Source organism: Scardinius erythrophthalmus (assembly GCF_964197995.2).
Source record: "Scardinius erythrophthalmus genome assembly, chromosome: 24".
Taxonomy (NCBI): Eukaryota; Metazoa; Chordata; class Actinopteri; order Cypriniformes; family Leuciscidae; genus Scardinius; species Scardinius erythrophthalmus.
Window position 1 is genome coordinate 3,439,667 of NC_138244.1, and position 22,409 is coordinate 3,462,075.

The 22,409-nt window shown below is 37.2% G+C and overlaps 1 protein-coding gene across 1 annotated transcript; it reads left to right on the plus strand.

Moving 5' to 3' along the window:
- The first annotated feature begins 1,409 nt into the window (after positions 1 to 1,409).
- On the plus strand, positions 1,410 to 21,984 carry rfx7b (regulatory factor X7b). Its single transcript, XM_081355411.1, has 10 exons — positions 1,410 to 1,684; positions 3,807 to 3,840; positions 10,476 to 10,561; positions 11,258 to 11,296; positions 11,441 to 11,563; positions 11,649 to 11,769; positions 12,330 to 12,410; positions 13,124 to 13,331; positions 14,110 to 14,405; positions 15,803 to 21,984. Exons 1-10 carry the CDS (start codon positions 1,560 to 1,562, stop codon positions 19,328 to 19,330), a joined length of 4,641 nt encoding a protein of 1,546 aa, XP_081211537.1. The 5' UTR covers positions 1,410 to 1,559; the 3' UTR covers positions 19,331 to 21,984.
- The last annotated feature ends 425 nt before the right edge of the window (positions 21,985 to 22,409 follow it).

Genomic DNA, 22,409 nt, shown 5'->3' on the forward strand with positions numbered 1-22,409 from the left:
GTTTAGAGTTATTGACTGCAGAGGGCAGTATAGAGGGCCAGTGTAGAGTTATTGACTGCAGAGGGCAGTATAGAGGGCCAGTTTAGAGTTATTGGCAGCAGAGGGCAGAATAGAGGGCCAGTTTAGAGTTATTGGCAGCAGAGGGCAGAATAGAGGGCCAGTTTAGAGTTATTGACTGCAGAGGGCAGTATAGAGGGCCAGTTTAGAGTTATTGACTGCAGAGGGCAGTATAGAGGGCCAGTTTAGAGTTATTGGCAGCAGAGGGCAGTATAGAGGGCCAGTTTAGAGTTATTGGCAGCAGAGGGCAGAATAGAGGGCCAGTTTAGAGTTATTGACTGCAGAGGGCAGTATAGAGGGCCAGTTTAGAGTTATTGACTGCAGAGGGCAGTATAGAGGGCCAGTTTAGAGTTATTGGCAGCAGAGGGCAGTATAGCGATGTATAGAGGGCCAGTGTAGAGTTACATATATATATATATATATATATATATATATATATATTTATATATATATATATATATACACACTCTGTTATATATACAGTGTGTGTATATATATATATGTGTGTATATATATATATGTGTGTATATATATATATATATATATATATATATATATATATATATATATATATATATATATATATATATATATATTTTTTTTTTTTTTTTTTTTTTTTTTTTTTTGCAGTGACAACAGAAATCCATGATCCATGATTTTCAGCTTTTACTGATCTAGATGCTGTAGAATTATATTATTTTCAAGTAAAGCTAATTGATATGCCATGGTATTAACATGTTTTGGGCACATAGTAGGCTACTATGGTAGTAAGTAATCACTTGATTGAAAAGTAACCTAAACTTTTTTACATTTATGGAATAATATAACACATTTTATCATTATATATGATAGAAGGGAGAATTAGTTCACTTTTTAGGACAATTTCCAGCAAAGGGTGTAGCTAGGTTACACGCCTCATTTTAATACAGAATTTATGAAGCCGTTTTCCTCCCAATGTAGGTTATTTTCAGCTTTTAGTGTTCTACACAAAGATATTATAGAATTATATTATTTTCAAATAAAGCTAGTTGATAAACAATGGTATAAACATGTTTTGGGCACATATGATGTGACTTTTTTTTTGGAAGTAACCTAAACTCTTTTTTTTTACGTTTAGAATAATAAAACACGTTATCGTTATATATGAACAGAAGGGTGTTCACTTTTGAGTGCAATTTCCAGCATGAGTGTAGCTAGGTTACACACGCGAGCGCGCACACGCCTGTACGCCCGTGCGCATGCGCAGTCCCCGTTTCAGCTCGGTCAGTTGCTGCTGCTGCTGTTTCTCTCGGAGAATCTCCGTGTTTTTCCGCCTCGTTCTCGCCCGCCGCGGTGTATGCGTCCGAATCCGACAACCGAGCCCGTGCTGCTCGGTCCAGACTCCCGGTAACGGCTCGTCTCACCTCGGCTCCGGGCGTTATGCGCTCAAATGAGGCCTACATGCTGAATCTGTCCTCCTCTTCCTCCTGCTCCTCCTCCTCCTCCTCTTCCCCCTCCCATGCATGAAGCTCACCGTGATGGCTGATGATCAACAACAACAGCCCGGTGTTCCCGGTGTTCCCGGACCGTCCCTGCAGAGCCTCGAGGCCACGGCACTGCAGTACAACAAGATCAAGAACTCCATTTGGTGAGAGATCCGATCTCGGAAACATTGCATGCATCTGATGGCTGGCACTCGTAACGGGATGTCTGATTCCATTGCATGTTATGTTTTGATTGTTTACAGCCTTATTTCAACTGGACAGTGGGCCTACATATTATTTCGTTGCATGCAATATCTGATTTCAGATGCATGATTTCATTGCATGATGTCTGATTTGATCTCATTGATTATCTCGTCATTGCACTGGACGTCAGATGTCATTGCATAGTACATCTCATTTCAGATTCAAGTTATATCTAAATTCAGTGCATGGCAATGTCTGATTTCAATCCATGGGCAGGGTGATTTTGTTGCATGGGATTATGTCTGATTTCAGTTTCTTGCATATGATGTCTGATTTCATTGCATGGACTTTCTGATGTCATTGCATAGAATTATTTAATTTCATATGGCATATCTGGTTTTTAAATGTATGTAATATCAGATTTCAGTGCATGTGATTGTCTGGTGTCTAATTTCATTTGCATGTCTGATTTCAGTTGGAATGGATGTATGATTTCATAGTATGGGGATGAAGTCTTGAGTTTTATCTGATTGACTTAGGCTACTTATGCCATTGCATCGGATGTCAATCGGACTTCAATTTCTGATTTTAGTGCATGGGAATGTCTGATAATGCATTGTGGCGAGGAACATATGATTTCAGTGAATGTGATTATTAATATTTCTAAATGCATTGCATTGGATGTATGATTTCTTTGACTTGTATAGAATTTATCCAAGCATGCTGATTTTATTGCATGGACTTTCTGATGTCATATCTGGTTTCAAATAGCATTTTATGTAATTATGTCTAATTTCTAATTTCATTGCATTTGGATATCTGATTTCAGTTGCAATGGATGTATGATTTCATTGCATTCTGAGTTTTATCTTGATTTTCTTCAGTGCATGTCATTGCATTGTATGTCAGATTTCTTTGCATAATTTAATGCATGGGGATATCTGATATCATTTCATGGATTGTATGATTTTGTTGCATTTGATATATGATTTTAGTGCCTGTAAATATGTCTGATTTCAATCTTTGGATATGATTTTGTCTGGGTATATCATTTTGTCATTGTATAGGATGTCTGATTTCATTGCATGGCATTTCTGAGGTCCCACTTTATATTAAGTGGCTTTAAGTACTATGTACTTACATGTACTTACATTGAAATTAATAATTTGATACAATGTACTTATTGTGTAACTACATGTTTTTACATTGTACTTACATTTTAAAAATTCCTGCATGTAATTACAGCTGTAATTAATTTATGTAATTACATTTGTAATTACACAGTTGACCCTTCCCTTACACCTTAACCTACCCAATCCACCACACCTGTCCCTAACCTTACCCGTATCACACCTCAATAGCAGCAAAATAGTTTTACAATACAACATGAACACAATAAGTACATTGTACTTATTTTTTGATGTAAGTACATAGTACTTAACGCCACTTAATATAAAGTGGGACCCTTTCTGATTTCAAATTCAAATATAAGTTCTCAGAGCATGGGATTCAATCAGACGTCCCATTAAACTGAAATCAGACTTTCCATGCAGTGATATCAGATGATCCATGCAATGCAACTAGACATCATCCACATGCAACGACATCAGAAAACCCATTAGACAAAATCAGACTCCATCCCCATGCAATGAAATCATATATTATAGGCATTTGAAATTGCATTTTGAAAGTGACGTCGAGCATCCTTTGCATTGAGATCCCATGCAGTGACATCAGAAAATCCCCATGCAAAATCATACATCCATTGCAATTAAAATCAGACATCCATGATTATTAACCAAAGATGTCCACAAAAGCGTATTTTCTCCAGAACCAACAAACCCGTTCGTTTATGTGTAGTAGAAAATTCACAAGCCCTGACTCGACCTTTGACACTGTCATTAATAATGAAATAAAAGTCCTGCTCTTTCTACGAATTCTTTTATCTTAAATGAAACCACCTCCAAGAAAGGCCCTGCCTGTTATCTGGAACTCAACAGCATGTCTTGTTTTCACTTTGTTTATACTTTTTTTTATTCAAGCATAACCGCACTAACAATCCTTGTTTTTCTTGTTTTTCAGCAAATCTGTACAATCAAAAGTGGAGACTATATTGGTAAGTCTCTCATGTCATTACTTATGTACATTTAGTGTTGTCAGAAAGATATTTTGGACACTTAATTCATATTCTGCATGAGCCGTGTTCGAAGGTGTTGTTTATAATTCAGATGCATTCTGTATTAATGCAGCAAGTTGCAATGTTGTTTGACAAGCGTAAAGCGTAAAAACTATTATTTGGCGGAAGAATATATATATTTTTAAATATTTATAAATGTAACAATTTATTGAATACTGATGTCTTATCCTATTACTGTTGCCACTGTTTATAAAGATAATTGGCATTTTTTTACGTAATATTGGGTAAATATTGCATTAAAAATTGATAGAAATGTCTTTCATTAATGTGATTTTTTTTTAAAGACTTCTGGGAAAGTTTTACATTTCCTATCAAAATTAAAGTGAAAGAGCTTGTATAATTGCTCTAGTTTTATATTGTTATAAGAAAATATCGTTAGATTATTGTAAATAATTTTCTTTAAATGCATTCGGGTCCAATTTGACCCGGAAGAGGTCATTTCAGGATTATCATGGTAAAAACATGGTAACATTCAAAACTTTAAAAAGTTTGCACATTCACTCGTTACTTATCAGATATAATATGGTTTAAGTTGAAAAATATTAAATTATGACTCTCAGAACCGAGAATGCAATGGGAATGTATACAGTTTTGTTTAATGCATTACAAGGGTTAATTTCTACTACTTCTACGTCTTTGAGCAGAATTTATGTAAATGAGCTTCTTGTCAGTGCGTCAAGTGATTATAACATAATGCTTTACAACTCAAGTACCACACATTTTGCAGATGAATAGTTTTCTACACCACATTTGTTTGTTGTTAAGTAGCCTAGGCTTTTTTAGTTTGCTGAGAACAATCTTTTATGTGAGTTAGGCAAACTAGACTGAAATATCCACAACTTTCAACCGATGATGTTCAAGACTAAGCTGACAAAAATGAAAGTCAAAAGTCAGTCCTTGCAGGCTTTTCTATTTTATGTTAATTATTGCTTTTGTATATATATAAACATGTGTCATGACTCCAGTAACAAACAGTTGTAGTCATGGAGGCCGTTACCAGGAAGATGAAAACACATCAAAGCATTTAAAGCAAGCCAAACTACCTTAAACAAATAATGTGTTATAGTAGTTTCATTTGCTATTTTTAGCTCACTTTTGAGTAATATGCCACAATTTATATTGAAATAGAATAGAATTGAATGGAATACAATACTATAGAATGTTTATCGTCATGAGGCTGGGCTGGTGGAAATTGTTCTAAGTACAGCTGTATGTTCACAGCTTTTCAACAGTGTGCAAATGTACAAGTACAGTAAAGTAATAAGCTTCTAAAGCTTCAGTATGAATGATTCTTTCACCAGGTAATGTAGTTAATTAGTGTGACTGTGGCTGTTTGTGGAAGCAATGTTGTAATGTGGTGCATTATTTTAAAATGTGTAACAGGTTTGTGTTTATCTGTATGTTACAAACAAGGCTTATCCAGTCAGAATTTAAAGTTGATTCTTTCTGATTCCTATGGGAAATTCAAGTTAAATCTGCTTCCCATTAGAATTTAGAGTTGAGTCTGTCTGTTTGCAATCAGAATTTAGAGTTGAATCTGTCTGTTTCCAATCAGAATTTAGAGTTGAATCTGTCTGTTTCCAATCAGAATTTAAAGTTGAATCTGTCTGTACATCAGAATTTAGAGTTGAATCTGTTTCCAGTCATAATCTAGAGTTGAATCTGATTCCTATTAGAATTTAGAGTTAAATCTGTTTCCAATCAGAATTTAGAGTTGAGTCTGTCTGTTTCCTATCAGAATTTAAAGTTGAATCAATCTGTTTCAAATCAGAATTTAGAGTTGAATCTGTCTGCTTCCAATCAGAATTTAGAGTTGAATCTGTCTGTTTCCAATCAGAAATTCGAGTTGAATTTGTTTCCAATCAGAATTTAGAGTTGAATCTGTTTCCTATCAGAATTTAGAGTTGTATCTGTCTGTTTCCCATCAGAATTTAGAGTTGTATCTGTCTGTTTCCAATCAGAAATTAGTTTACTCTGTCTGTTTCCAATCAGAATTTAGAGTTGAATCTGTCTGTTTCCAATCAGAAATTCGAGTTGAATCTGTTTCCAATCAGAAATTCGAGTTGAATTTGTTTCCAATCAGAAATTCGAGTTGAATTTGTTTCCAATCATAATTTTGAGTTGAATCTGTCTGTTTCCAATCATAATTTCTAGTTGAATCTGTCTGTTTCCAATCAGAAATTCGAGTTGAATCTGTTTCCAATCAGAAATTCGAGTTGACTCTGATTCCTATCAGAATTTAGAGTTGAATCTTTCTGTTTCCCATCATAATTTCGAGTTGAATCTGTCTTTTCAATCATAATTTCGAGTTGAATCTGTCTGTTTCCTATCAGAAATTTGAGTTGAATCTGTTTCCAATCAGAATTTAGTTGACTCTGTCTGTTTCCAATCAGAAATTCGAGTTGAATCTGTTTCCAATCAGAATTTAGAGTTGAATCTGTTTCCAATTAGAATTGAGTTGAATCTGATTCCTATCATAATTTAGAGTTGAATATGTTTCAAATCAGAATTTAGAGTTGAATCTGTCTGTTTCCAATCAGAATTTAGAGTTGAATCTTTCTGTTTCCGATCAGAATTTAGAGTTAAATCTGTCTGTTTCCAATCAGAATTTAGAGTTGAATCTGTCTGTTTCCAATCAGAATTTAGTTGAATCTGATTCCTATCGTAATTTAGAGTGGAATATGTTTCAAATCAGAATTTAGAGTTGAATCTGTCTGTTTCAAATCAGAATTTAGAGTTGAATCTGTCTGTTTCCCATCAGAATTTAAAGTTGAATCTGTTTCCCTTCTGAATTTAGAGTTGAATTTGTCTGTTTCCCTTCAGAATTTAGATTTGAATCTGTTTCCAATCAGAAATTCGAGTTGAATCTGTTTCCAATCAGAATCTAGTTGAATCTAATTCCTATCGTAATTTAGATTGGAATATGTTTCCCATCAGAATTTAGAGTTGAATCTGTCTGTTTCTAATCAGAATTTAGTTGAATCTGAGTCCTATCGTAATTTAGAGTGGAATATGTTTCAAATCAAAATTTAGAGTTGAATCTGTCTGTTTCAAATCAGAATTTAGAGTTGAATCTGTCTGTTTCCCATCAGAATTTAGAGTTGAATCTGTCTTTCCAGTCATAATTTCGAGTTGAATCTGTCTGTTTCCAATCAGAATTTAGTTGACTCTGTCTGTTTCCAATCAGAATTTAGAGTTGAATCTGTCTTTCCAGTCATAATTTCAAGTTGAATCTGTCTGTTTCCTATCAGAAATTCGAGTTGAATCTGTTTCCAATCAGAAATTCGAGTTGACTCTGATTCCTATCAGAATTTAGAGTTGAATATTTCCGTTTCCCTTCAGAATTTCGAGTTGAATCTGTCTTTCCAATCAGAATTTAGAGTTGAATCTGTCTGTTTCCAATCGGAATTTAGTTGACTCTGTCTGTTTCCAATCAGAATTTAGAGTTGAATCTGTCTGTTTCCTATCAGAAATTCGAGTTGAATCTGTTTCCAATCAGAATTTAGTTGACTCTGTCTGTTTCAATCAGAAATTCGAGTTGAATCTGTTTCCAATCAAAATCTAGAGTTGAATCTGTTTCCAATAAGAATTTAGAGTTGAATCTGATTCCTATCATAATTTAGAGTTGAATATGTTTCAAATCAGAATTTAGAGTTGAATCTGTCTGTTTCCAATCAGAATTTAGAGTTGAATCTTTCTGTTTGCGATCAGAATTTAGAGTTGAATCTGTCTGTTTCCAATCAGAATTTAGAGTTGAATCTGTCTGTTTCCAATCAGAATTTAGTTGAATCTGATTCCTATCGTAATTTAGAGTGGAATATGTTTCAAATCAGAATTTAGAGTTGAATCTGTCTGTTTCAAATCAGAATTTAGAGTTGAATCTGTCTGTTTCCAATCGGAATTTAGTTGACTCTGTCTGTTTCCAATCAGAATTTAGAGTTGAATCTGTCTGTTTCCTATCAGAAATTCGAGTCGAATCTGTTTCCAATCAGAAATTCGAGTTGAATCTGTTTCCAATAAGAATTTAGAGTTGAATCTGATTCCAATCAGAATTTAGAGTTGAATCTGATTCCTATCATAATTTAGAGTTGAATATGTTTCAAATCAGAATTTAGAGTTGAATCTGTCTGTTTCCAATCAGAATTTAGAGTTGAATCTTTCTGTTTGCGATCAGAATTTAGAGTTAAATCTGTCTGTTTCCAATCAGAATTTAGAGTTGAATCTGTCTGTTTCCAATCAGAATTTAGTTGAATCTGATTCCTATCGTAATTTAGAGTGGAATATGTTTCAAATCAGAATTTAGAGTTGAATCTGTCTGTTTCAAATCAGAATTTAGAGTTGAATCTGTCTGTTTCCCATCAGAATTTAGATTTGAATCTGTTTCCAATCAAAAATTCGAGTTGAATATGTTTCCAATCAGAATCTAGTTGAATCTGATTCCTATCGTAATTTAGATTGGAATATGTTTCCCATCAGAATTTAGAGTTGAATCTGTCTGTTTCCCATCAGAATTTAGATTTGAATATGTTTCCAATCAGAATCTAGTTGAATCTGATTCCTATCGTAATTTAGATTGGAATATGTTTCCCATCAGAATTTAGAGTTGAATCTGTCTGTTTCCCATCAGAATTTAGATTTGAATCTGTTTCCAATCAAAAATTCGAGTTGAATATGTTTCCAATCAGAATCTAGTTGAATCTGATTCCTATCGTAATTTAGAGTGGAATATGTTTCAAATCAGAATTTAGAGTTGAATCTGTATGTTTCAAATCAGAATTTAGAGTTGAATCTGTCTGTTTCCCTTCAGAATTTAGATTTGAATCTGTTTCCAATCAGAAATTCGAGTTGAATATGTTTCCAATCAGAATCTAGTTGAATCTGATTCCTATCGTAATTTAGATTGGAATATGTTTCCCATCAGAATTTAGAGTTGAATCTGTCTGTTGTTAATCAGAAATTCGAGTTGAATCTGTTTCCAATCATAATTTAGAGTTGATCTGATTTCTATCAAAATTTAGAGTTGAATATGTTTACAATCAGAATTTAGAGTTGAATCTGTCTGTTTCTAATCAGAATTTAGAGTTGAATCTGATTCATATCAAGAGCGTAAAGTTTTATTACTCTGCTGTGCAGCCAATCAGAGGCAAGATAACTACTTCATACAGATGTCATACTGTTCAGTAGCCAGAATCAACCTAATAAAACCTTTAAAGAGACTCAGCTTCCATATTCGATAGAATAAGCCTGCATGTTTGTTTTATACAATACCTCAATATGTGACCCTGGATCACATGTTGCACGGTCATATTTGTGGCAATAGCCAACGATGCATTGTATGGGTCAAAGTTGTCGATTTTTCTTTTATGCCAAAAATCATTAGGATATTAAGTAAAGATCATGTTCCATGAAGATATTTTGTAATTTCCTACCGTAAATATATTAAAAAATATATTTTTGTGAGTGAATGCAGCAAAATCGCAAACATACATGGACAACTTTAAAGGAGTTTTTCCCAATTTTTAGTATTTATTTATTTATTTATTTATTTCACCCTCAGATTCCAGATTTTCAAATAGTTGTATCTCGGCCAAATAATGTCCTATCCTAACAAACCATATATAAATGGAAAGTTTATAAGTTTATTTATTCAGCTTTCATGTGATGTATAAATCTCAATTGAAAAAAAATTGACCCATGTGACTGGTTTTGTGGTCCAGGGTCACAAATATCAGCCATAGCATTGAATAGATGGATTTATAACGGCTACCTGGTGCATTTAGGAAATAACAGCGAATTGTCTTTTATTTTTTTATTTACTGCTCATTGGCTGTCAAGCCTCACCCCATTCATGAGTGCCGGTTTCCCCTAGCAACAAAGAGGCAAATAGAATAGGAAGAGGTGAGAGGAATTCATTCTCACCAGCCAATTGAAAGCGAGATGGGAGGAGCCTGTGCTGAAACCAAGTGTGTGTCAGCATTGACATGCATGTTTACTGACAAGGTTTACATGGCAACTAGCTAAAAGCTGAGCAGGACTGCAGGTTTGCTGGTCATATGCGCAGACACACTCCAGTATTGTGTCTCTGTCGGACTCGAGGGGACCTGCTTTTCCCCTTTGAATACGCCAACCCTGCGCAAATGAATGCAGGAGAAAACAGTGATGTCATGGACTGCGAAGTCTTGCAGGGGCCGAAATAAATGTTTGGCTACTGGATATCTTGTGTAATCTATATTGAAACCATCATGGCCTTGATCAACCTTCGAGTGATCAACCTTTAAGTGTCAAAGACTTGCTAAAATGAGCAAAATCACATAACCAAATATAATCAGTTTTGTCTATAAAATGCTTGAAATCTGTTGTCTTTCACACCAAAATACCAAATGAACTGACAGTTTAAGTTGTTTAAGTTAATTATTTCTTAGGTTAGTCATAGAATTCCACTGATTTTTACACTTTTATTACATTTAATGACTGTGTGAACATGCTTGTTTGTTTTTAGAGTAGAAATATCATCAAACTTGTCTGAAATGCCCTTGTGTTCTTTATTTACGCAGCAAGATGTTGAGAAGTTTACAGATATCGAAAAGCTCTACCTCTACCTTAAGTTGCCTTCTGGTCCCAGTAGTGGCAATGACAAAAGGTACATGTTATTTTTAATCTATTTATTCCTTTCCATATCCCCCTCCCTTCCTTTTATGATTTGAACACCTCAAAAACCATTTGTGATCTTTGTGCTTTGCGATATCAAATACACTCATAGCATATAGTACGTCTGATGTTTATTATTCACTCATTGAGTGAAACATGCATATCTAGTGAGATGCATTGATGTAACAAAATCAAGAAGTGTACAAGTATCATTTTTTGGTAACACTTTACAATAAGGTTCATTAGTTAATATAATAACTAACAATCAGCAATTCATTTGTTACAGTATTTATTAATCTTTGTTAGTGTTTGTTAATAAAAATGCATGTTAGTTCACAGTGCATTAACTAATGTTAACAAACGCAACCTTTGATTTTAATAACGTATTAGTAAATGTTTAAATTATTATACTAAGATTAATAAATACTGTAGAAGGATTGTTCATTCTTAGTTTAACTAATGAACCTTAATGTAAAGTGTTTCCCATTTTTCTTTGTAAGATTGCCTATTTTTGCATTTGTTCTTTTGCATCATGCTGTATTGAATCATATGAGCTAATCATTTCACCATTTAAATAGATTTTGTGTCAATTATGACATTGCAATACCAAGCTTCCTGTGTTTTATCATTTGTTTCCCCTTATCTGTCCATCATGTCAACCCCTCTTTCCCAACATGATGTCCAATAGAACTGAAAATCAGAGGGGCTCTGCAAGTCCTGCACTATGGTACTACAACTTTAACTATATCACAGGGAAAAAACATTCTTGTTATGTGATATATTATACAGGAGCAACAAATGTACACACATGTATTTCTGCAACTACAGCATCGCTGTTTCAAGCCTCCCTTTCCCTCTGTTCTTCTCGTAGTGACCAGAATTCAATGTCGTCCAGTCGGACTCAACAAACATACGCGTTCAACTGGATCCGAAATCACTTAGAAGAGCATCCGGAAACCTCACTGCCAAAACAAGAGGTGTACGACGAATACAAGTGAGTGCGGTTTAATGCAGTAATGGACAGAATTTGTGTGCTTGTACTCATCGGATTCTCATGCTGTTTTTTGGGGTTTTTTTAGGAGTTATTGCGACAATCTGGGTTACCATCCTTTAAGCGCAGCTGATTTCGGGAAGATCATGAAAAATGTTTTTCCGAACATGAAGGCACGTCGTTTGGGCATGAGGGGGAAATCAAAATATCCTTTTCTGCGGAAATTTGAGATGTCACATACAGTAATGCTATACATCTTTTGAAACAAACTAAATGCGTAGATCATGTGTGACCCTGGACCACAAAACCAGTCACATGGGTCAATTTTTTTAAATTGGGATCTATATATCATCTGAAAGCTAAATAAATTAGCTTTATTGAATAAGCTTTATTAAATAAGCCATTGATGTATGGTTTGTTAGGATAGGACAATATAAAACTATTTGAAAATCTGGAATCTGAGGCAAAAAAATCTAAACATTAAAGTTGTACATTTATTCTCAAAATTTATGTACATTCACTCACAAAAAGAAATGTTTTATATATTTACGGTAGGAAATTTACAAAATATCTTCATGGAACATGATATTTACTTAATATCCTAATGATTTTTGGCATAAAAGAAAAATCAATAATTTTGACCCATGCAATGTATTGCTGGCTATTGCCACAAATATACCTGTGCGACATGTGACTGGTTTTGTGATCCAGGGTCACATATGTGAGAAGTCATGAGAATTGTTGTGAACCTTTACGATGGATCACGTACTGCTACAGTGGTCTGAGGAAAAAAGCATTTGTGCACATGCCGTCACTCCCAAACCTGGACTTACACAAATCAGGAGATGGGGTGAGTGTCCTGTTCTATAATAATAGTAGAATGATTTCTGGAGGATCATGTGACACCAAAGAGTAATGATAATGAAAATTCAGCTTTGCATCAGGAATAAATTACATGTAGATAAATTGTATTGATATTTCACTATATTACTAGGGATGCACAGATATGAAAATTTTGGCCGATATCAATAACCGATAATTCTTTTTATTTTAAAGCCGATAACCGATATATTGGCCGATAAATCTAAATCCAAATTTTTATATAATTTTTGAGAGCCTGATTACAAAAAAAAGTCTCACCATTAAAAGCCACGTCTCAAACACACAATTACAATCTTCTCATTATAATGTTATGTAGCCGATATGACAGACTTGCTGCACATGTTGCACTGAATCATATTTCAAGCAATTCAAACCCATCATGTTGAACAGTGTGCATCTGAAGTGTCTCAGCTGAAGGAAATAATCAATTATTAATCAGCTTTAATATATCAACCAAATTTTCTTATCAGGCCGATAACGATAACACCAAAAAGGATCATATATCGGCCGATACCGATATTGTGGCCGATATTTCGTGCATCCCTAATTATTACTCTTTTTTTTCTGTATTTTTGCAGCTTCGGCGTTTGAGACTTACAAACATTTCATACTTTTGACCAGTCATGTAATATTTTCACCAGTCATAACTGATAAGCAATCCCTCTCTGTCTGCTGCTTTAGTGTGAGTTGTTGGAGTCGACCGGACAGTCTCCCAGTGCCGAGGACGAGATGCGCTCAGCTGCCTGTGGTCTGGTCTGCGAATGGGCTCAGAAGGTGTTGAGTCGCCAGTTTGACAGTGTGGAAGAACTGGCACGCTTTCTTCTTAACAGTCACTATATAGGCACTAAGTCCATGGCAGCTCTTACTGTTATGACTGGAACCCCAACAGGCAAGACACAAAAATTACCTCACTTACATAACTTGCATGATTAAACTTATCATTGTTTTTTACTTTAACTCTTTTTATTGATGCTTTTCAATCAGAGAGTTACAAACAGAAAGACAATGCAGTATTTGTTTCAACATATTAACCAAGAAATCCAGCTGAAATTAATCAAAAGCATTCCTTACTCTCAAAGCCAGTTACACAAAAAAACATGGAAAAAAGAAAAGGATTATAAATGCATGTCAAGTCACATTAATTTATATAGTGCTTTTAAGAATATGGATTGTTTCAAAGCAGCTTTACAGTGATTATAGGAAATTACCATAACATATTGTTTAGGCTTTACAACAGCTCTAGAATAAAGTTATTGTCCAGCTAAAATTAGTTTTGATTGATTGATTCACTTCCATTGCGAAGATCATTAGTTATTAACTTAGGGGCCGCTAACGCAACACCGTTCTAACAGGAAAACCCTTTGCATGCTCCAAAACATACTAGTATATTACAAAACAATATTGATAAAATAATATTAAATTAAAATATATGTGTATTACATAAATGCATACAGTGTGGCAGCAGTATAGACAAAATACAGCAAAAATTAAAACCTTACTAAGAGAGAGAAAAAACCCAACAAAACTTGCACCTTTTTAAACAATCACAGAAAAAACAAATACAATTTATTTCCCTTTTTCATGTACTCTGTTTCTTAATCAATCAGGGGTGAGAGAGAGGGCAAGAAAGTTGTTTTTAACTTAAACCTATTTCCTAAAAATGCCAGGTATGAAAACCCCTACGTCTGCGTTTGTGCCAACCGGTGAAGCCAACTCATTCCTTCCCCAAGTGAAGACCCTCCCTTCGCCTTCTGTAGACGCCAAACAGCAGCTTCAGCGTAAGATCCAGAAGAAGCAGCAGGAGCAGAAGCTCACCTCTCCTTTGCCCACCGATGCCCAGGTGAGAAGAGCCGAGGCGGGCACACCTGTCCCTGGGTCCAGCCTGACCTCTGGAAGTCCTGCATTACTGTCCCCTCAACCAACCATAGGCATTGTGGTTGCTGCTGTTCAGAGTCCTATCACAGTAAGGAGATTTTGGTTGCTGACGGGTAGGGGTGTGACGAGACACTTATATTAGAAGACGAGACACGAGATTGGGTTCACGAGACGAGATTTTTGCACAAAATTTTATAGAAATCCTCAATGACAAAGTTCATGAGTGGAAAAATAGTCGGCAGGTGCTTTTTTGAAATGTTTTAGCTAGTAATCTTGTAATAAACATCATTTCAGTTCTACTTTCCGAGTATGAATTATCAGTAACACGTTACAATAAGGTTCATTAATAAATGTATTAACTAACATGAACTAACAATGATTATTACATGGCTTGGCTGAATTCCAATGTAGAATGCGGTCTGTTATTTCTTTATAACAGACCGCTGCGAAGTATAACAGACCGTTGCCATGAAAAACAGCGCGTTGCTATGGACGCGGAACGGACTATTTTCTTTAGCGGAAGCAATACAATCGTTTTTAAATCAATAACCCCTTTTTAAATCAATAATTCGCGGCAAATTATTTATTTATTTTGTAGGTAGCCATGTAATAAGCGGGATAATGTATAGTGAGCCGGTTGTTATAGTGAATAACAACCCCGACAGGCTGAACGGGATCCCGACGCGAAGCGGAGCTTTACAGGATCTTCACTGTAAAGCTCACTATACATTATCCCTTACGTAATGCATTTGTTACAGCATTTATTCACCTTTGTTAATGTTAGTTAATAAAAATACAGCTGTTCATTGTTCATGTTAGTTCACAGTGCATTAACTAATGTTAACAAACACAACCTTTCATTTTAATAACATATTAGTAAATGTTGAAATTAATATTAACTAAGATTAATAAATGCTGAAGAAGTTTTGTTCATTCTTAATTCATGTTAACTAATGTAGTTAACTAATGAATCTTATTAAGTGTTACCGAATTACCATATGCATTGAAAGACAACAATATACAAGCACTGTAAAAGGTTTTGCCACAAACTCAACTGACTTGCTTTTCTCCTGTATGATTTTTAAGTCTCTTCAGACCTTACTGTACATGATTTATGAGCTTCCAGAAGTTCTGATTGAGGCTGTGTGTGACCTCCTAATTGAACTACTTTCCACAAATTGAACATAGAAATAAAAACAGTACAGTGGTTTTTATTTTTTAGAAAAACTGCAAAGCGACAGTGGAGGTATGCCGCAGTGAGCACTGTAATGTAATGTGAATGTAGCGGTGGCATATTCTATGCTAATTTCACCCTCCCGCTCCGTCATGGCGATATCACAAGCTTTTCACTCAACGAGAAATCTAGAAATTTAGTATCGCGAGATCTTGTGGCACGAGATCTTGTCACACACCCCTACTAGCAGGGTATGGATGACTTGATATTTCTGGATGGACAATTGCTTCAACTATTGTTTTGTTTTGCAGGTTCAGAGAAGCAGGCAACTAATGACCTCTCCAAGTCCTGTTGGGGCAGCAGAGGGAAAAGTTGTACCGGTTAACTTCCAGGTCGTGACACAATCTCTTAAGCAGTCTCCAAAAACACCCCAGAATATCTCTGCCAGCCCAGTTGGTGACCGGTTGGCCAGACATCGATATGCCCAGATCTTACCTAAACCTTCCGCCACAAGCGCCATTGCACTTCGCTCACCCCAAACGCTCCTCATCACCAACAGCCCCATCAAGACAGTGATGCCCACACCTCATGTTAGCTCTGTAAATGTGGTCAAGATGACTGCAATATCGCTAGCGCCCAACAGTAGCAGTAATAGTAGTACTCCTACCCCGTTGCGACCTGCGTCAGCAGGCATCAGTAGCACAGCTTCCCAGGAAGAATTAAACCAAACCCAGCAAGCTCATAACGGGGCGTCTGCCATCTCTCTTCAGTCATCTGGATTTGGGAAACCTGGACGTCCTTCTATAACCCCAACCCCGTTAGCGTCCACCATTACCAATGAGGTGAAAGTGACATTCGAAGCTGTGAATGACAGTAACTCAGCTATTTCTGTTGATAAACAAAGCACTGCGTCAGGAGCAAGTACAGGACAAAAGAATGAAAGAGCCACTAAATACCGGGCTTCCAGTGAACCCTCTCTGCTTATTAAGGCGTCCCCTGTGCCTGAGAGAGTTATAAGGGCCAAGAGTGACTCTACAACCCCTTCAAGTACAATCATGGAGGCTCTTGCCCCAAGCAGCAATAACAACAGCAATGATCAACCAGAAAGTACTTTGTATTTAACTGTTACCAGCCAGAATGTAGACGCCGAATTGTCATCCATTTGTGCGGTGGCAACTGCAAGCACTTCTTCTAAAGATGCTGGTCTCTGTTTAAAAAGACCTCGAAAACGCTCTGCATCTGTTTTGGAAACCCATACAATTCCAGTTAAAAGAGTATTCGTTTCCCAGCAACCTTTGGATGTTAGCAGCAATGCCAGGCCTGGTCTTGTAATATCAGCTAAGAAGATCCAGAGACCTGGCACCCCAGCAAGACCAGAGAGTGCTCCATGCAAAGTTACGCTAAAACACAGTAGCTCTTTTCCAACTCAAATCTTGGCTCTTTCCGACACTCCCATTGGAATCTCTCGGACTGTTAATCCTCAAATCGAGAATGAAGTTGCTGATATCAGCCTGAATGAAACAGCTTCTGGTAATAGCACAGCTTTATTGCAACAAATCCCAAGTCACCACCAAATCAGCAGTGTTGTTTCTCAGGAGGTATCCGCTGTAAGTGAGCTCAAGAGCTCGCTGCAAGACTTCTCGCAACAGATGCAAGCAGAACACAAGCAGAATGCAGCTAATCCGTTACCGTTGATGGCAACTGAGACCTCCAGTCAGCTCTCTCTTCAGCAGGACATTGTTGATTTTGCAGGAGGCCAAGCTAGCATTGACTATTTCCCCTTCAATGATGATGATATGACCCAGGATAGTATCGTAGAAGAGCTCGTACAGATGGAGGAGCAAATGAAGCTAAATAGCAGCTTGCAATCCTACCTAAGTTGTGTGGATATATCCCTACAAGGTCAAACCACAGTTGGACAAGGAACAATCATGTCGCCCCATCAGACAAATACCCAGTTCTATCATTCTTCCCATAGTAGTGCAACGCCAGTGCACACACCAACTCCGACGCCTACGCCAACACCAACGCCTACTCCAACTCCTACCTCCGAGATGCTACCAGGGGGGAATAGCATGACCAGAGAAAGCCCTTGTTCCCGAATGGCAACTGTTACCCCAGTTGATAGCATCTTAGGTGGGCGCCATACACCCATTAGCACTCCACTGTCAAACTGCAGTAGCAGTGTTCCTCCAAGTCCCATTGAATGCCGCAATCCCTTTGCATTCACTCCTATCAACTCCAGTATAACTGGTTATCATGATGGTAGCGTTGTGTCCAGCAGTCCAGTGAAGCCCATGCAAAGGCCTATGGCCACCCACCCAGATAAAGCCAAGCTGGAGTGGATAACCAACAGGTACAACAGCACCGCAGGCTCTCCTGTTATCTCAACCAACTCCACCATTGCTATCCTCCCCAGTTACCAGGATCTGGTCGAGGACCATTTCCGTAAACCACACGCCTTTGCCATCCCAGGCCAATCTCTCCAGTCTCAGTCAAGGCATCAGGATGGAAACTTAGGAAGGTTAACAGCCGTTTCTCCAGTGCAACAAGGACAGCAAACCACCCTTAGTAGCAGGCAAGAAAGTTTCGCCGTCCCAGCTCCGTTGGACAATAAAGGATCCGGAAGCACATCCGCATCTGGAACCTTCCGGTGTCGTAGCGTTAGCCCGGCAGTTCGCCAGCGTAACCTCAGTGGCACCACTGCACAAACAGTCACCACTCCAAGGTCTGTTGTTTCTCCCTTTAATTGCCCCCTGACATCTGAGGTCCTTAACATTCTGGCCAACAACCAGTCGGTGGTCAGTGCCAGCACCTTGGCCCAAAGGAGCCAATCAGTGCCGCTAAACATCATGATGCAGTCTGAGCTGCTACCTGTCAGTCACCAGGCGCAGCAAAGCAATAGCGCTAAGATCACAACCGTGCTTCTCAGCAAGATGGACACGGACGGAGACGATGCAGTGCGAGGACTTGGTGTAAATAACCTGCCCTCCAATTACACCGCACGGATGAACTTAACCCAAATCTTGGAGACGACACAGGGCTTCCCCGGAGGCCCCAACTCTCAGAACCAGCAGCTGCCTCTGGACTCAAGCCCTTCGCCATTTGACTTCCAGAAGACGGGTTACCTCATAAGCACGGGAGAGGAACAAGTCGTCTTCTCCAGTGGCGACAGTCAAGCACAATCAGGCTCTGGACTGCAACAACCGGAAGAGCAGCTTGAGCTCCAAGAACCGCAATTGGAGCTGCAAGATCAACACCTACAACTCCAGAATCAACAGCTGCAACTTCCAAATCAGCAATTACAACTCCAAGACCAACAGTTGCAACTCCAGGACCAACAGATGCAACTTCCAGACCAACAATTGCAACTCCAGGACCAACAATTGCAGTTGTCAGACCAACAACAGTTACAAGATGATCCGGATCTCACCCGGCAGCACTTGTTGCCCCAAACCTCTCAGCAGGTCATGGATCACGAGCAACAAGAGCAACTGGACTTCAACACTACCGTTAAGGATCTCTTAGGGGAGGACAGCCTCAACCCCAGTTCACAACTCGTCGGACAAGTGGCATCTGAACTTAGTGCGGTCGCTTCTGACTTTTCCAGCGACATCCGGTTGACTTCTGACCTTTCTAGTAGCATTAATGACCTGAACACTTTGGACCCCAACTTGCTGTTTGACCCCAGTCAACAGCAGGACCAATATGAAGATGCCACACTGGAAGAACTGAAGAACGATCCTCTGTTTCAGCAGATTTGCAGCGATACTGTGAACTCTGCTGGTTTTGATTGGCTGGAGAATAAAGACCAGCCAACCGTGGAAATGTTGGGATAATATTATTTCCTGTTCCTTTACTGTTGATGTTGCTGTTGTCATTGTTGTTTATATTTATGGTTTCTGTTTAGCGTTTTGTTTTTTTTGTATTGCAACGTTTTGTGTATCCAAAAATGTTGAATGATGTGTCTGTGCAGCAAAAACCTGGATGCTTTGGACTTGTCCAGTGTAAAGTGCCAGCCTGAGGTAAATCTCGTACAGGCATGTGCTTTATCAAATGTTTTATTTTTTATTTTATTTTTTTAACAATTGTTTTGTTTGTATTCCTATTGATTTCGTGGATCATTCCAGTCATTTCTCCCTTTTATTCATAAGTAATTTATCTTGGATGGTCAAATAATTCATCTGGTTCCAATTGATAATGAAACATCACCTGGTGCACAAGCATATCCTAGATTTAATTCACACTCTTTTATACATTTCCATCCACTAAAAACAGTGGATATTGAGAACCTGCATGCAATATTCCAAGTGACAAGTCACTGACTTTGGGGAAACACCATTTCTAAATGGTCATATAAGTATCTTTTATTGTGGCTTTGCGAGATTGGTTGGAGTGTATTCAAATATCGTAAGTACAGCAGAGGTGAAATATCACATCTACATATCGTAAACCAGTCAGTTCAATGAACTGCAAGGTGCTACTTGGTGCTGACTTAAAGAATCGCATTTACTGAATCTCTCATCAGCCGTCATTGGTTTTGTCAAAGTGGTTTTACACGTTTTTGCGGGGAAAGGTTATTTAAGGCCATACAACTTGTACTGTTAAATCCAAACTGTTGGGGAGGGATGAGATTTGTGCTATATACGTTAAAAAAAAGAAGACTCGTCTGCCTTATTTCCAGAGTCTAAGGCCTTATTCCATCTCATAAAGGCTTTGATGTTTTGAATTCAAGAACAAACTTGGTGCACTTAAAAAAACAAAAAGGTGTTGTGTATTAGCGGTGAACATTTCTTGATCGTCTCTTTAGATGGTCGCTAGCCATTTCTGCGCCTTTTTTTGCACATCATTTCAAACTGGTAGTGACGATGGTATGGTGATGGCTAGATATTCTTTCCAACTCGAGATCGACAGGAAAACCTGTGTAGTTTCTCCGGCCTTAACTCCATACCAAAGAGAAGCTGTCGAAGAACAAGAGTCGTTGCGGTTTCCATCTTCAATTGGCGTCATCCAAAAGGGATCTTGTAGACAATGTTTTTTTTGCTTTGTTTTTATCAGATTGCGGGATGAATCTTGTGTAAATTATGTATATGGCGGATGTACAGATAACTATGGTTTGGGGAGCATGTTGTACAAGTTCACAAAGACTAAAATTCTAGGCTGTTCAAGTTAGTGCGACATTTGTATAAAATAAAAAAAAGGACATAGTGGTCATTATGAAATTTCCATTTTATCAAGACGCTAACGGTGATGGTTTGTAGGTAGATGAGAGTGCCCTTAAGAAAACTCTGAGGAATCATAAGTCCATAGCCAGCACGATATCTCGCTTGTTACGTTTCTGGCTTTCTGTGATGTGCTAGTAAATGCTGTCTGTTGGATCTGTAGCTTGCTAATGTACCATATTTCTTAGGAGTTTATCGGTTCCTGCATACGCAGATGTGATGTGTAAATGAGAGAGGATGTTATAGCATGGATTTATCGCAAAAAAAAAAAGAAATTAGATGAGGCTTGAATATAAAGGCGTTCATTTTATCGTGACTATGTTGTGTGCGGAGGCGAATCAAAGGAGCGGACACTGGAAATGGTTTTGAAGTTCATATTATTGCACTAAAAGCTTTTTGTATTGTTTGTTTATTTCTGTCGTTTTAAGGAACAATTGGTGCCCACGCTATTTTTCTTCTAAAGACAATAAAAAGCTAAAGGGGAATAACTCATGCTAGAAAATGACAATGAATAAACGCCTTGTGTAGCAATGAGCTCTAATCTCAATGAGATCCGCGTTGTACGACTTCTCGTACCTGAGAAGAAAATATGAAAATACGAGATTTAAAAATGACATTATTAAGCAGTGTGTTTTTAAAAAAGAAAAAAATCCAACATGCTTCACCATGTTATAAAATGACTGTATGTGCGCATGTATGTGAAAATATCTATGGTAGTATTTGTCGTGACCACTCTTTTAGCCAATCAGAGCACTGGTATCGTTAACCAGGTCAAGAGGAGACAAACGTAGTTCTATATGCATTTTATGATGTTTACTAAGTTAAAATAAGTCTGTTTCTGTTTATGAATGTTGTTCTATTGTTATTGTTTCTTATTTGGTTTTGAATATATCCTTTTTATATTATATAAAAAAAACGCCTATGTGAAGAAAGCTGTAAATATTTTTTATGTTCTGGCATTCATCGAGGCACTGATTAATAACCATTTTTTATTTTACAAGTCCGACTCCGGTTCTCTTTTGATATGCAGGGATTGATGCCGCAGTTGGTCCGATGTCTGGTAGGAAAACATGTTCATTCTGTCTGTCCGTTTGGATCTGTAGATTTGAGCCTTCTGATGTGCTTGTTTATCTGCTCTATGTGGACAGTAGCTTGTTAATTTTGCAAAAAAGCGTTTCAGCGATGTTTTGTTCTTTTCTCTCTCTTTTTTTTTCCAATGGAAAGTACTCACAGGTGAGATTTTTTAAGTGGTTTTAAAAGCCAATAAACATTTTTTTAAACAACACTTGTCCTGTGTTTATGCAGTGTTGCTGCTTTGAGCGTAACGCCGCCCTCTGTTGCTTCACATTGACACTGCAGCTAAAAAACAAAACACAAACACAGGAGATGATGGTCATATCATGCATGACTGCCAGAATCATCAACAACATTCTTCAATATCAAGTATAAAATCTAGAAATTCTGTTCATATCATCCTCAACTATTTAATACTCTTCCAGCTGATATCAGACATGCACATTAGGTGATATTAAATTTTAAAACAGAGTTAGCTTTTGTTTGACGTTACTTAATTGTTTCTGTGTTTTCCATTATTTTACTATATTTATAAGTATATATATAGTAAGATTTGTCATTATGTAAATATATTTTTATATATAATTTTAAAAATGTGTAATTGTTGATATGTGTCATTTTA

Coding starts and splice junctions, on each gene's coding strand:
- rfx7b (XM_081355411.1), top strand. CDS start 1,560: ATGAAGCTCACCGTGATGGCTGATGATCAACAACAACAGCCCGGTGTT. Junction 11,297..11,440: donor TCTGCAAGTCCTGCACTATG/GTACTACAACTT, acceptor TTCTTCTCGTAG/TGACCAGAATTCAATGTCGT. Junction 12,411..13,123: donor TACACAAATCAGGAGATGGG/GTGAGTGTCCTG, acceptor CTGCTGCTTTAG/TGTGAGTTGTTGGAGTCGAC.